Below are 16,419 nucleotides of genomic sequence, written 5' to 3' on the forward strand. Positions count from 1 at the left end.
TCTCTCTCTCTCTCTCTCTCTCTCTCTCTCTCTCTCTCTCTCTCTCTCTCTCTCTCCTGCGTCCGTCCGTCACACCCTCCCTCCCTCCCCCTTCCTCCCCCTCTCTCTCTCTCCCTTCCTCCCTCCCTCTCTCCCTTAATTCATATATTCGCTACCAATCAAAGAAAAAAAAATAACGTTATTTCCTTTGGTCATCACAATCAAAGAAAAAAAAACGTTATTTCCTTAGGTCATCACAATCAAAGAAAAAAAAAAACGTTATTTCCATGAGTCCTAGTTAATCTTCTGAGCCAATCGAACACCCCAATCGCCACAAACAGGGAGAGGAGTAGGCCTAAATCATGGATCAGCAACGTGGGAAAAAAAAATCACAAACAACATGACTAGATTTCACAGCCTCCGTCACAGGGGAGACGTGACAACATCATGACAACTGGCTAGCTATTTGACAGAAAGTGTTATCACTGCTAGCCCCAAAGCCCAAAGCTATAATAAGACTTGGGATCTTTTATTTAATCTCCAATGTTATTACGTAATTGGTGATACGCATTAATTTGTTTTCTTAATTCCCTTCCAGAGAATAGAGACATTGTGACTGTTCTTATCATGATTAATATCCATATTGTGATGACGATGGTGATGATGGTGATAGTGATGACGACGACGATAATGATGACGATAATGATGACGATGATGATGGTGATGATGATGATGATGATGATGAGGAGGAGGAGGAGGAGGAGGTGGTGAATAAAGAGGATGATGATGACTATGACGATGAGGAGGATAATAGGGATGATGATGGTGAGGAGGAGGAGGGCAAGGAGGAAGAGGAGGATAATGAGGATGATGTTAAGGAGGAGGAGGACAAGGAGATCAAGGAGGAGGAGGACGAGGAGGAGAAGGAAGATGAAGATGAAGATGAATTTGACGATGAATATGAAAACGATGAAGATGAAGATGATATATGAAACAGACAACTTCCACCAAAGAGCCAAACAAGGAAGAAAAAAAAAACAGAGACAACAGGACCTCCCGCCATCTTGCTTCAGGGGGAGGGGTAGCGGAGGGGGGGGTTCTCTTGCTTCAGGGGGAGGGGAAGGGGAGGGGGTTCTCTTGCTTCAGGGGGAGGGGAATCTGGAGGGGGAGGGGGAGGTTCTCTTGCTTCAGGGTATGAGAAGAGGAGGAGGAAGAGCAGCAGCAGGATGAGGAGGAAGAGCTGCATCAGGAGGAGGAGGAGGAGGAAGAGCAGCTGCAGGATGAGGAGGAAGAGCAGTAGCAGGAGGAGAAAGAGAATGAAAAGCAGGAGAAGGGAGGAGGAGGAGGAGCAAGAGGAAGAAGAAGAAGAAGAAGAAGAAGAACAAGAAGAAGAAGAAGAAGAAGAAGAAGAAGAAGAAGAAGAAGAAGAAGAAGAAGAAGAAGAAGGAGAAGAAGAAGAAGCAGAAGAAGAAGAAGCAGAAGCAGAAGAAGAAGAAGAAGAAGAAGAAGATAATACCATTACGCAATCCTCCCTGTAACCAACACCGGCCAGCCCTGCGAGAAACGTGATTTATCCCTGACATGCGGTTCTGATGGAGCACCCAGACGGCGCTGCCTCCTGGGAGAAATTCGAGGGAGGGAAAGGGAGTGAGAGAGAGGGTGAGAGGGTGGGAGAGGGAGAGATAGAAAGGGGGAGGGAGAGAAAGAATGAGGGAGGGAGAAGAGAAAGAAAGGGGGGAGTGAGAAGAGGGAGAGGGATGGATGAAGGGAGGGAGGGAGGGAGGGAGGGAGAGAAAAGGGGGAGGAGAGAGAAGGAGAGAGAGGGAGGGAGGGAGAGAAAGAAAGGGGGAGGGAGAGGGAGAGATAGGGAGAGGGAGAGAGGGAGAGAGAGAGAGGGAGAGAGAGAGAGAGAGAGAGAGAGAGAGAGAGAGAGAGAGAGAGGGAGGGAGGGAGAGACAGAGACAGACAGAAACAGAGACAGAGAGAGAAAGAGAGGGAGGAGGGAGGGAGGGAGAGAGGGAGGGATAGAGAAAGAAAGGGGGGAGGGGAAGGAGGAGGGAGAGGTGGGGAGAGTGGGAGATGGAGCGGGAGAGACGGAGGGAGGGAGGGAAGGAGAAAGAGGGAGAGGGAGAGGGAGTGAGAGAAAGAAAGGGAGAGGGAGAGAGAGAGGGAGAGAGAGGGAGAGAGGGAGAGGGAGGGAAAGAGAGAGAGAGAAGATTGAGGCATCAGTTCCCAGCGGAGGAGATTGTAGGCCTCTCAGTGCTTCAAGAGCTTCGTTGAAATGCTTGCCTGCGTGTCTTTCTAGCTCCCTGTCTGTCTGTCTGTTTGTGTCTGTCTTTCTGTCTATCTGTCTATATGTATGTATTTCTGTCTGTCTGCCTGTCTGTCTGTCTGTCTTTCTAGCTCTGTCTGCCTGTCTGTCTGTCTGTCTTTCTAGCTCTGTCTGCCTGTCTGTCTTTCTAGCTCTGTCTGTCTGTCTTTCTGTCCGTCTGTCTTTCTGTCTGTCTGCCTGTCTGCCTGTCTTTCTGTTTTTAGTCGCGTCTGTTTTGAGAAGGCGGTGCTCCAAGTGCATACCAGCGGGCACTCTGGTATTTTAAGTGGGCGGGAGGTTTGCCTCAAAGAAAACGAGCGGCGAATGTTATCTCTAAAATACCGCCAGTCATAAAAAAAAATTAAATAAAAAATAAATCAACAGACGTGTGTGTGTGTGTATGTGTATGTGTGTGTGTGTGTGTGTGTGTGTGTGTGTGTGTGTGTGTGTGTGTGTGTGTGTGTGTGTGTGTGTGTGTGTGTGTGTGTGTGTGTGTGTGTGTGTGTGTGTGTGTGTGTGTGTGTGTGTGTGTGTGTGTGTGTGTGTGTGAATGAGTGTGCGTTCGTGTGTTCAATACGTCCAGTTTCTCCAGTATGTCTTCTCCACCTATTCATATCTACGTCTACGCACACACACGCACACACACACACACACACACACACACGCACACACACACACACACACACACACACGCACGCACGCACACGCACGCACACAAACAAACAAAAAGATTATGCAAATCAAGAGATGAGCCACCAAATGAAGCACATCATTCACCATTATTGGCAAAGGAAAGAAAAAAAATCATAACGTAGCTTTATCTTCTCTCCGTTTGTCTTTCATTAAAAAAAATGGATTTAATCATCGACTGAATCCACAAACTGATTACCACGTATCCCCCAGGGAAGGGAAGGGAAGGGAGCGAAGGAAGAGAAGAGAAGGGAAAGGAAAGGAAGGGAGGGGAGGGAAGGGAAGGGAAGGGAAGGGAAGGGAAGGAAGGGAAGGGAAGGAAGGAAGAAAGGTAAGGAAGGGGAGGGAAGGTAGGAGGGAAAGGAAGGAAGGAAGGAAGGGAAGAGAAGGGAAGGGAGGAAGGGAAGAGAAGGGAAGGGACGAAGGAAGGAAGAAAGGAAGGAGAAGGAAGGAAGAGAAGGGAAGGAAGGGAAGGAAGGGAAGGAAGGGAAGGGAAGGGAAGGAAGGGAAGGGAAGGAAGGAAGAAAGGAAAGGAAGGGTAGGGAAGGAGGAAGGGAGGGAAGGAAGGGGAAGGAAGGAAGGGAAGGAAGGAAGGAAGGGAAGGGAAGGGAGGGAAGGGAAGGAGGAAGGGAAGGAAGGGGAAGGAAGGGAAGGGAAGGGAAGGAAGGAAGGAGGAAGGAAGGGGAAGGGAAGGGGAAGGGGGAGGAAGGAAGGAGGAAGGGAAGGAAGGAAGGGAAGGAAGGGAAGGAAGGAAGGAGGAGGGAAGGGAAGGGAAGGAAGGGAAGGAAGGGAAGGGGAAGGAAGGGAAGGAAGGAAGGGGAGGGGAGGGAAGGAGGGAAGGGGAAGGGAAGGAAGGAAGGGAAGGAAGGAAGAGGGGGAAGGAGGGAAGGAAGGAGGGAAGGGAAGGGAGGGCGAAGGAGGGAAAGAAGGGAAGGAGGGAAGGAAAGGGAGGAGGAAGGAGGGAAGGAAGGAGGGAAGGAGGAAGGAAGGGAAGGGAGGGAAGGGGGAAGGGAAGGAAGGGAAGGAAGGGGAGGGAAGGGAAGGGGAGGGAAGGAAGGGAGGAAGGGAAGGAAGGAAGGGAAGGGAAGGGAAGGGGAGGGAAGGGAAGGGAAGGGAAGGAAGGAAAGGAAGGAAGGAAAGGAAGGAAGGGAAAGAGAAGGAAGGAAGGAAGGGAAGGAAGGAAGGAAGGGAAGGAAGAGAAGAGAAGGGGAAGGAAGGGAAAGGAGGGAGATGAGGGAGGAAGGGAAGGGAAGGAGGAGGGAGAGAGGAGGGGGGGGAGGGGAGGGGGAGGAGGGAGGGGGGAGGGAAGGGAAGGGAAGGGAAGGAAGGGAAAGGGAAAGAAGGAAGGAAGGGGAGGGAGAAGGAGGAAGGAAGGAAGGGAAAGGAAAGGAAGGGAGGGAGGCAGGAAGCGAAGGAGAGGAGGGAAGGAAGAAGAGACAGAAAGGAGGGAGGGAGGGAGGGGAGGGTGAGGGGAGTGGGCGAAGGGAGGGAGGGAGGGAAATGAGATGACATGGAATGGGATGACAGGAAGGAGGGAGGAATGGAATGGAGAGGGAGGGAAGGGAGGGGAGGGAAAGGAGGAAAGAAAAGGGAACTGGAGGGAAGGGGAGGTAACAGGTAGGAAGGGAAGAAAAGGGAAGGGGAGGCGAGGGGTGGGTAGGGGAGGAAGGAAGGGTATGAAGTGAGATGGGGGGGGAGGAGAGAAGAGGGAGATGAGGGAAATGGAATATTCCCTCGGGAGAACAGGAGAGAACAGAGGCATAGAGAAAGGAAGGAAGGAAGAGAGAAGGTAGGGCCTGGACGAACGGAAATCTGATATAGGAGAGAAGAGAGGGATAGAGAAAGGAAGGAAGGAAGAAAGCGAGAAGGTAGGGCCTGGACGAACAGAAATCTGATAAAGGAGAGAAGAGAAGGATAGAGAAAGGAAGGAAGAGAGAAGGTAGAGCCTAGACGAACGCAAATCTGATTAAGGAGAGAAAAGAGAGAAAGGAAGGAAGGAAGGAAGAGAGAAGGCAGGGCGTGTACGAACGGAAATCTGATAAAGGAGTGAAGAGAGGGAGAGAGAAAGGAAGGAAGGAAGAGAGAAGGCAGGGCGTGTACGAACGGAAATCTGATTAAGGAGAGAAGAGAGGCATAGAGAAAGGAAGGAAGGAAGAGAGAAGGAAGGAAGGAAGAGAGAAGGTAGAGCCTGGACGAGCGGAAATCTGATGAAGGAGAGAAGAGAGGCATAGAGAAAGGAAGGAAGGAAGGAAGGAAGAGAGAAGGAAGGAAGGAAGAGAGAAGGCAGGGCCTGGACGACCGGAAATCTGATTAAGCCGAGTACCTATTTCCCCAAAGACTTCCAAACACACCATATTACCTGCATGACTGGCCGAGCGTCTCCAGCCTTCCGCAAATTGGGCGCACCGAGGCCTATGCCTTCCTCCTCCTCCCCCTGTAGGCCTATAAACGCCCCCCCCCCCCCTGCACACGCACACAAATAGTAAATATTTATGCGCCGTTGTAAACACAACTTTCTTTTCTTTTTTTTCTTTGTTTGTTTTTAGTCTTTCTTGTTCTCTTATTTTCTTTTTCTTAGTGTGTCTGTCTGTCTGTTTGTCTGTCTGTCTGTCTGTCTGTCTGTCTCTTCTCTCTTCCCTCCCTCCCCCCCCCCCTCTCTCTCTCTCTCTCTCTCTCTCTCTCTCTCTCTCTCTCTCTCTCTCTCTCTCTCTCTCTCTCTCTCTCTCTCCTCCCTCCCTCCCTCCCTCCTTCCCTCTCCCTCTCTCCCTCTCCCTCTCAATCTCCCTCTCCCTCTCCCTCTCCCCACTCCCACTCACTCCCACTCCCACTCCCACTCCCTCCTCCACTCCCTCTCCCTCTCCCTCTCCCTCTCCCTCTCCCTCTCTCTCTCCCTCTTTCCTTACTGCCCGTCACTGGGAACAACAACAAAACCATTTTGAACTGGAAAAGACAAAAGTATACTTGCACTTACACAAAAAAAGAAGAAGAAAAAACGAACAAGTGCATTCGATACACTGTTGCTCACTGTTGCCATCGCGTGTTCCTCAGATATGAAAGCAAAACACCCGCCCTTAAAATGCTCTCTTCACTTCCCACCATTCGCTTATTACACACTTCCACGGCTATTCTTGGAGTAAGTAGAAAACGTGCATCATTCATGCGTCGGAAGTATTACTGCCAATCACGAAAGCAAAACTTTTACAAATGTATTGATCCCGTGTCCAATAAGTGACAACCTGTCCCTCTCGCCGAGTCTAATGTAATTGGAAATATTTTCCTCCCTGCAAACCCGGTCTGAACAGCTGTTTTATTATCATTGTTTCATTATTATTACTACTTTTTTAATTATTATTATTATCATTTTTATCATCATCATCAATCATCATTATCATTATCACATCATCATTATTATCATCATTAATATCATCGTTATAATTATTATTATCATCCTTATTATCATAAATATTATCATTAGTATTACTATTACCATTAGCATTATTATTATTACTATTGTTATTATTATTATCATTATTCTTATCATCACCGCCACCACCATCATCACTATTACCATTAGCATTATTATTATTACTATTGTTATTATTATTATCATCATTCTTATCATCACCACCACCAACACTATCATCACTATTACCATCATCATTATTACTTTTATCACGTTCCCGACCCCTAACGCCTTACTCGTTATTAGCGGACGCTTCTACCCCCCCCCCCCCCCCGGCAGCACGAGCAAGAGAAATAGAGCTTCTAAGCCTAAACAAACAAACAAACAAAAAAAGAACAGAGAAACCATAACGGCGTGACCTTTGACACTCTGATTGATATCCCACAACACCGACGGCGAGGTATGTGTTATCTCAAGTGTTAATAATGTCTATGGTGTTGATACCGGGGAACGCAGCCTGACTCCGCCACCTCTCTCTCTCTCTCTCTCTCTCTCTCTCTCTCTCACTCTCTCTCTCTCTCTCTCTCTCTCTCTCTCTTTCTTTCCTTCCCTCCCTCCCTCTCTTTCTTTTCTTTCCTTCCCTTCCTTTCCTCCCTCCCTCCTTCCTTCCTTCCTTCCTTCCTTCCTTCCTTCCTTCCTTCCTTCCTTCCTTCCTTCCTTCCTTCCTTCTTCCTTCCTTCTTTCCTTCCTTCTCTTCCTTCCTTCCTTCCTTCCTCCTCCCTCCTCTCCTCCCTCCCTCCCTCCCTCCCTCCCTCCCTCCCTCCCTCCCTCTCTCCCTCCTTCCTCCATCCCCTCCCTTCCTCCCCATACCCCCTCCTTCGCCCCTCCGCGACAGTCGAAATGACAAACCTCATGTTCTCCTTCAGTCTTATCTACGACATGAGTGGAGGCGGCGCTGCCCTGGCCGAAGTCCACAACACGGTAAAAAGGTTCCGGTTGGATAGGGTGACACTGCGGAGGGCAGGGGAGGGCAGGGGTGAGCAGGGCAGGGGTGAGCAGGGCAGGGGTGAGCAGGGCAGGGGAGGGCAGGGCAGGGGAGGGCAGGGGTGAGCAGGGCAGGGGTAAGCAGGGCAGGACAGGGGTGAGCAGGTGGGCAGGGGAGGGGCAGGGGTAAGCAGGGCAGGGGAGTGGGCAAGGATAAGCAGGGGCAGGGGAGGGCAGTGGGTGCAGCAGGGCAGCAGGGAGGGGCAACGCAGAGAGGAGGGCAGGGGTGAGCTGGGCAGGGGAGGGGCAGGGCAGGGGAGGGCAGGGGTGAGCAGGGCAGGGGTGAGCAGGGCAGGGGTGAGCAGGGCAGGGGAGGGCACGGGTAATCAGGGCAGGAGAGGGTAGTGGAGGGCAGGGGTGAGCAGGGCAGGGGATGTGTGGCATGGTAAGCGAAGGAAGGGAAGGGAAGGGAAGGTAGGTAGGGTACACTAGGGTAAGGAACGACAGAGTGAAGTGAGGCAGAGCACGGTAAGCAAACAAAAGAAAGGGAAGGAAATACGGGTAAGGAGAAGTAAAAGAATGGAGAAAAGAAACGAAACAACAAAGAAACGAAACGAAAAGAGAGGAGAGAAAGAGAAAACGACAAACACAAAAACTGTGCATGACAAATCGCACGCCCGCACCATGCAGTCAGCGAAGGCGTGGTCACCATCCAGGCCATACTCTCCTGCCGCATGCACTCGCCCCTTCCATCCTCGCCGGCAGTGCCAGGTGCATAGGCCTACTTCAGATAGGACCGTAGTTACTACCAATAGCAACTGGACCTTATGTTGCTGCAATTCATCCTATATCCTTATATATCCGTTGCTTAATATCTATCGATCTCTCTCTATATATAGGCCTAATCTCCATATTCCTTCCCTGTAAGCAGAGAAGTTTACGTCCAATTCTTCCCTACAAATCAATTCCGTAGGCCTACATGCTCCGAATGCGACCGTACCAAGCGATGCCGTGGACTCCGCGCTTCCCGCTCCGGCAAAGGCCAACGAACACTTCACCTCGTATATTCAAGAACTATAGAGCTACTAGGCCTAGTGAATTCTCCGGCGACGAATGCAAGGAAAGGCTAAGAGTTCTATCCTGCTCGAGTGTAAGTGTTGGTAGAGCATAACGATTGGTAAAATATCTGTATAATGTAGAGCGTAGGTGTTGGGAGTTCAATGGCCTATCCACTGGCGGCTTTCGAGGATCTGCTGATACGTATAATGCAAAAAAAAAAAAACAACAACATCACACTGCGCCGTTTTCCCTCGCCTGCGCCAATTCACGACCGCCGCGAGCTCCATCTCGGCCGGGTCCTCTCAAACACAATCCCGTCCCTCTTCTTGCATCTCCAATCACCGAATCTCTGCTTTCTACACCCGGCCACCTCACCATCCTACCCGCATAGGCCTACATCGCCGAAACAACACCTTCAGCGGGTATTTTTTTTTTCCCACGATGTCACCTCACGGCAAAAATATCTATAGGCCTAACACGGTCATCCATTCATCATAAAAAAGGGGTGATTTTGGGGTCAGTTCCTCCGTCCTAAAAGCCTCCGGGACACCAGTTTTAACCGATGCTATTTTTGGCTTTAATATAATCTTTCTGTTAGCCGGGAATGTCAGAAGTCAAGGTCACGCACATACTCCCGAGGCATGTGGAAATTAACCCCACGCCCACCATCAGAAAAAAAATTACATGTACCATTTTCGTCATGAATGTAATTGAAGTTCACTAAAATATTAACCTTAGAAGACGTATATAGAAAGCAGACTGATCGCAGAACTGACGCAGAGACAACGTGCAAAGGCAGTCATCTGCTACTGCTTCTGGTCAGGCGATAGATCTTTTAGGGCAAATTATACACAAATATAAACAAACACATCTTGACGCATAATAATCAGAATGGCAATACTCTTATGCTACTACATATGCTTGTAAATAATACTGACATTACGTTTCATACCGTAGTTACTGTTAGGCACACATGCACATGTACAGTATACACGCATGCGCGCGTGCAAACACGTACGCACGCCCACATACACATACACGCAATAGCACAAAAAAAACACACACACACTCGCACACGTACACGCACACACACACACACATCCATATTATATCACACATACACATATCTATATTATATCATACACACACACACACACACGATATATATATATATATATATATATATATATATATATATATATTGAAAGAGAGAGATGCTGATGTTGATGATGTAATAATAAAAAAAATATTATTACTATTACTATTATCAATATAACAATATCGATGATAATAATTGTGAGGATAATGATGATAACAATACTAACAACAACAAAAAGAACAACACTAATAATGACAACAAGCATAACAAAAACAATACACTAACGATGATCATGATGATAATAACAATATCAATAACAACAACAGCAAACTATCAATCAACAGTACTAACAACATTATCGGTCGGAGTAGCAAAAGTAGTAGTAGTAGTAATAATAGAAGTAGTAGTAGTAACAGTCGTAGTAGTAGTAGTAACGGTAGTAGTGATAGTAGTAGTAGTAGTAGTAGTAGTAATAGTAGCAACAGTAGTAGTAATAATGGTTGTAGTGATAGTAGTAGTAACAGTAGCAGTAGTAGTAATAATAATAGTAGTAGTAATAGTAACAATAGTAGTAGTACTAATATTAGTAATAGTGGTAATAGTATTAGTAATAGTAGTAATAGTAGCAGTAGTAGTAATAATAATAATAATAATAGTAGTAGTAGTAGTAGTAGTAGTAGTAGTAGTAGTAGTAGTAGTAGTAGTAGTAGTAGTAGTAGTAGTAGTAGTAGTAGTAGTAGTAGTAGTAGTAATAGTAGTAGTAGTAGTAATAGTAGTAGTAGTAGTAGTAGTAGTAGTAGTAGTAGTAGTAGTAGTAGTAGTAGTAGTAGTAGTAGTAGTAGTAGTAGTAGTAGTAGTAGTAGTAGTAGTAGTAGTAGTAGTAGTAGTAGTAGTAGTAGTAGTAGTAGTAGTAGTAGTAGTAGTAGTAGTAGTAGTAGTAGTAGTAGTAGTAGTAGTAGTAGTAGTAGTAGCAGCAGCAGCAGCAGCAGCAGCAGTAGCAGCAGCAGCAGTAGCAGCAGTAGCAGTAGCAGTAGCAGCAGCAGCAGCAGCAGCAGCAGCAGCAGCAGCAACAGTAGTAACAATAGTAGTAGTAGTAAAATTGATATTAATGATAATAATAATGATAATAATCACAGCATTAACATGGTTATGACGACGATGATGATGACAATATGAAGAAAAAAATAGCAATAACAACAGTAATAACTATAACAGCAGAATAGCATTGATAAAAATAACCAACAACATTAACAACAGCTACAACTACAATAAAAATAATAACTAAAATATACAAAAATACAGTCATTCCGTACAGCTTATTTAACCAAAAACGCTGATGCTAGATTTACATTTTTCAGACATCTTCCTCGCCCCTGTCAACCCCCCCAAAAAAACGTTCATATAAGCTCCACATATCCAACGACTCATCCAACGTTTATGTCAATATCGTGTTTCTTATCACGCAAAATCTCCGTCATGAAAATCCCAGTCATGAGAATGGTCTTTCTGGGCAACTTGTTAATTCAACTGTTGATTAAATGGTCTTTCGAAGTCTTCTTTTTTCGATAATCTACGAGGTGATTAATAGAAGAGTGAACCTGTTAGTAGATTGGCGTTTGTTTGGTCAAGCGAGGAGAATGGGCAACCCCAGTGCATGACAATGGCATTCCATGCATGACAAATCCACACGCATTTCTTCATGATGAAACGCCACTTTATTTCTTAATATCTAGGATAATTTAGGGGGGATTTTTTACATTATTTGGATAGCAAGGAATTGTCATAATAACATAAATATAGGAAAGTGACGAAATAATAATAATGGGTGTTTTTCCACTTACCCCCTTCATGTTGGCGTTAAAACCTGTGTCGCCGACCATCACAAAAATAAGCACTATATTCCACCTATATATCCAGATATTTTGAACCACGAATCACACTACAGGAATCGATAGGCCCATAGTCACTATTCTATGGCAATTTGCTGTAGGTAGGCCTATCTCTCAAAATACTAAAATGGATTTCCACGAGTGTCTATAATTTTTCAACGCTTTGGCACACGCACACACAATCACATGCTATCCTCTTGCACTCGATAGCATTTGAATACCATTAAAAACAACACTTCACTCCCTCTTTCTATAATCTATGCCAAGTTTAAGGCCTGCGGTCAACGAAGAGCGTAGCCCTCCTTCCACAACGCCTTCTGTCAAACTAAAGTCGAGACTCGAAAAGATTCCAGACTCACTGCGACCCAAACTCTCGTACTACCATATGATACGCATTTCGCTCTATAATTCCCCATAACCTCCCTTACACGCTGCACTCTCTATCATTCCAAGAAGCTCCTTCGATAATACTTACAATGATCGAGTTTCGATAACAAATACGGCCAAAGCTATGCAGTAGAGAAGAGAGTAATGATCTGGTCGTACGTCTGGCGCGTGAGGTCCCTGTTCAATATGAGGCTCAGACTTGCGAGGACCGACGCCGCCGATCTCAGGGGCAGAGGAACACAGGATGATGGTGGTGGGGAGGAAGAGGGAGAAGAAGAGGAAGGAGGATGGAGGAGGAGGATTAGGTAGAGGTGGAAGAGTAGGAGTAGGTGGAGACAGGAGGAGGAGGAGGAGGAATACGTGGAGGTGGAGGAGGTGGAGGAGGAGGGGAGGAGAGGAAGAAAAAGAAGAAGGAGGAGGGAAGAGTAGGAGCAGGGGAAGAAGAAGAAGGAGGAGGGAGAGAGAAAGAAAAACAAGAAGAATAAGGAGGAGAGAGAAGAAGGTGGATGATGATGATGAGAATGAGAAGAAGCAGGAGTAGGAGGAAGAGAGGGAGAAGGAGGAGAAAAAGAAGATGCTATTGACTAGGATAATAGAGAAAGATGATAATAAATATAGTAACAGCAATAGTGATGATGAGTCTTCTACACGCGAAAAACAAGAAGAGGGAGATGGTAATAACAGTGAAGAGAAAGAAAATGATGATGATGAGGAGGAGGAAGAAGAGGAAAATGGATAAAAATAGAGGACAGTGAAGAAAAGAAAGATGATAGAAATTTAAATGAAGAAAAGGAAGATGTTCATGATGACATTAAAGAAGAAAAAAACGGATAAAATTAAGGATTAAATTGAAATAAAGGAAATGAAAGAAATGAAAATGATAATGACGGCAGCGTGAATGTCGAAAAGGAAATAGATAATAACGATAAAAATGAATAAAGTGACGATTATGGAAGGACAGAATTAACCTTAACGAGAGTACATCCTGTAAAAAAATAAAATAATAATAATAATAATAATAATGAATAAAAATAGATTGTTCTCTCACTTTATTTTCTTCATAATAATAGTAATTCTAAGAGATGTGGTCATTATCTCCTTAGATGGGCGTGACTAAAATAGATAGGTTATATTTCTTCAGTTTTCTTTCATATTCGCCATCACCCACTCTCTATATCCGTGTCTATTTATCTATATGTTTATTTCCCTTTCTTTCTTCTATTTATCTGTTTAAATGTTTATCAGTCTAATCTTTCTCTCTCTCTCTCTCTGTCTCTCTTCTCTCTCTTTCTCTTTCTCTTTCTCTTTCTCTCTCTCCCTCTCCCTCTCTCTCTCTCTCTCTCTCTCTCTCTCTCTCTCTCTCTCTCTCTCTGTCTCCCTCCCTCTCTCTCCTTCTCCCTCCCTCTCTCCCTCTCTGTCTCCCTGTCTGTCACCGCGTCTCCTCAGTGCAAAGGGCAAATGAACATTGAATTCATTAACATTTGTCAACGTGACAGCCGATGCAGTCAAAGGACCCACGACACAAAGCTCCTTTTCGTGAACGAGGTCATCAGCTGATCTGTCTCGAGCCAATGGACCAATTTACTGCAATCCTTAAAAGGCGAAATATAACGACGCATAAGGCGAGATATAACCACACATGATGCGAGATATAACCACACATAAGGCGAGATATAACCACGCATAAGACTTAATATAACCCACACAAAAGACTTAATATAACCACACATAAGGCCGAAATATAACCACGCATATGCTTTGGCTACTCTTTGACGCATCCATTCCTGGTATACTGGCGCAGACCCTGATTTAGCACGTGATAACACCGGACTGGCGGTCAAGAAGTGATATTAATAGGGATGCCATCATATCGGTGTTGACGTGTTGGAATCACAAGTTCCGATGTTAATCAGCTGATTGATTGATTATACACACTCACATACACTTATATGTGTATGTGAGTGAGTGAGTGAGAGAGAGGGAGAGAGAGAGAGAGAGAGAGAGAGAGAGAGAGAGAGAGAGAGAGAGAGAGAGAGAGAGAGAGAGAGAGAGAGAGTGTGTGTGTGTGTGTGTGTGTGTGTTTATGTTTACGCATAGTATATAGCCAAGGCAGACAAACAAATATATGTTTATATATAATGTGCACGTGCATAAAGTATCAGATAGCCTGATTGACAGATAGATAGGTGAGTGGAGGTTTATATATATATATATATATATATATATATATATATATATATATATATATATATATATATATATATATATATATATATATATATATGTGTGTGTGTGTGTGTGTGTGTGTGTGTATATAGATAGATAGATAGATAGATAGATAGATAGATAGATAAATAAATAAGCAGACAAATAAATAGATGGATAGACCGACAGATATATAGATAAGAAAGGGAGATGCATAGGTACACAAACAGACACAAAGTCATAATGATAATATCAGTATTACATTGCAAGCATCGGAGGTCAAAATAAATCAAGCAATGTCCAGGATCTGAGTGTCTGCTGTCACCCAGAGCGGAATTAAGGAGAAAGTGACGTCACATCATTTACGCTGAACTTGTAGTGTGAAGGTTAAGGAAATGGAAAGTTAGGTTAGAAAGTGAAAAAAAAATTCTCCGGATGTTGAGTGGAGTCATCAGTCGGGCAGAAGACTATAAAGGTCATTTTTAAGTTCACGAAATTAAAACCTGTCTTTTCTTTGGTAATGTTAGATGTAAATTAGGAGAAAAGTGCATAGTCCTGAATATATTTAGTCGAATAACATATCACATATTTTACCAAAGGAATATCATAGGTTTCCAGTGTTTCATATACGCATTAATAACAAAATACAACAAAATGCAATCGGGTATCTATGACACGTAGGTCTTGGTAACAGAAGCGCTGATATCAATTCAAAAATCGCCATTTATCTTGTAAACTTTTTTTTCTGGCATCTCATGAACGAAGTCGAATATTTGTCATCCTCCGCTAGTGATCTACAGAGAGGTCGACGGTCGAACAAAGATGTTCTACCTGAGGTCATTAAAACACAGGTCAAACTGGAATCAGGTTGAATAAAGAAAGAAGACTCAATTTAGTTACCTTATTGCATTTTCGTTGTTGTTGTTCATATACATTGTGAAAAAATGCTATTGAAAATCAAATAAAGAAAAAGAGGAATATAGTTTAGATGCAGCCAATTTGTGTTTTAAAAGAATAAATGAATATAGCACATTTTTGTTTGTTTTATTCGTACGTAAAGTTGCAAATTCTGTACAAACCTGTTTTTCTTTAGAACTTCTGTAAGAATATATGACGTACTCTGAGAATAATAGTTTGTTGCAGCGATAATCTTTAAAAATAACTTTTCACGCCATTTTTAGAGATTCATAATGCATTTACTTGGAAAAGATAACCACACTGAATTAATGCAGGTTCGCATTTGCATTGAAGCAATAATGTAGCGGCTTACAAATTGTTTTAAAAAGGTTTCGAATTTAGACATTAACATTCCCCAAATATTTTCACTATTTTTGAGATTTGTGTATTTAAAAAGCTTAAATTCGCGTCTCCCCGGATGTATATATATATATATATATATATATATATATATATATATATATATATATATATATATATATATATATACATGTCTTACACATAAATTACTTCTTCAATCATGAAAATATCTAGTGATTATTACCCACGGGTAACTTTTCTCTCATGTAATAAAAATGTAATGTTATTGTACAAGGTTAATTAGATTTCTTTGCGCTATTTTTTCGATCTGGATGCATAGCGTGTCCATATTTGGATGGGTGGTTGACGATTCAGGGCTTAAACAAATAAATGTGCTTGATTTTTTGACGGGCGATTAGGGTCTAGTACAGTGCACCGTGTACATTATTATCCATCCCCGAGTTGCCAATTTAGCAATTTTGTGCTCGAATTTGAGACTAACAGTAGCCTTCTGCTCTACCTATTTTCCCAGCGATTTAACAGGGTTCTTTGTGCGATCTTTCATATGTATGCCAGGTTCATTGACCATTTTGCGCCGAATCCTAATGGTTTCCACTTTATTTTGTTTCCTAGTCTTCATGTCAGCTTTACGTTTATACGTTGTAATAAGGGGTTTTATGGCAAACTATATTCAACAGCCGAAATACATGTTAAAATCACTATTATAAATTCGATTATGTTACCTATTTTCATATAATTTTGTTAGAAACTCTTCAGATTCATGTGAAGCTTAACAAAGCATAAACAACACAGGGGAAAAAATGTTCAATGCAAAGGACATGAATAATATAAACGTGATATACTTCGTTTTCGCGTGTTTTCGTGAGAGCAAATGTGAGATGATGGGGAAACAGTGAAGCTGCAAAATGTAGGCGGCGAAAGTTAATAAATTCAAATACTTGGGGTCAAATACTGAGGAATGGAGAATGTGGTAGAAAAGTCAGGAAGAGAGTGCATGCTGGATGGAGTGGGTGGAGAAGGGTGACAGGAGTGATCTGTGACGGAAGGGTGTCTGCAGGTGAAGGTGTAAGTCTTAAGACGTAGTAAGGCCTGCCATGTTGTATGGTATGGAGACTGTACCATTGACGAAAAGACA

At 44.0% G+C, this 16,419-nt stretch overlaps 1 protein-coding gene across 1 annotated transcript in view; it reads right to left on the minus strand.

Moving 5' to 3' along the window:
* p130CAS (Serine_rich_CAS and FAT-like_CAS_C domain-containing protein p130CAS) overlaps positions 1-11,733 on the minus strand; it is a gene marked incomplete in the record, with an annotated part of 69,059 nt that extends 57,326 nt beyond the window's left edge. The window contains 1 exon segment of the mRNA XM_070131737.1: positions 11,367-11,733. Coding sequence (XP_069987838.1) covers positions 11,367-11,405 — 39 coding nt within the window.
* Positions 11,734-16,419: the final 4,686 nt, after the last annotated feature.

The sequence above is a fragment of the Penaeus vannamei genome, chromosome 17 (assembly GCF_042767895.1).
Source record: "Penaeus vannamei isolate JL-2024 chromosome 17, ASM4276789v1, whole genome shotgun sequence".
In the NCBI taxonomy this organism is placed as follows: Eukaryota; Metazoa; Arthropoda; class Malacostraca; order Decapoda; family Penaeidae; genus Penaeus; species Penaeus vannamei.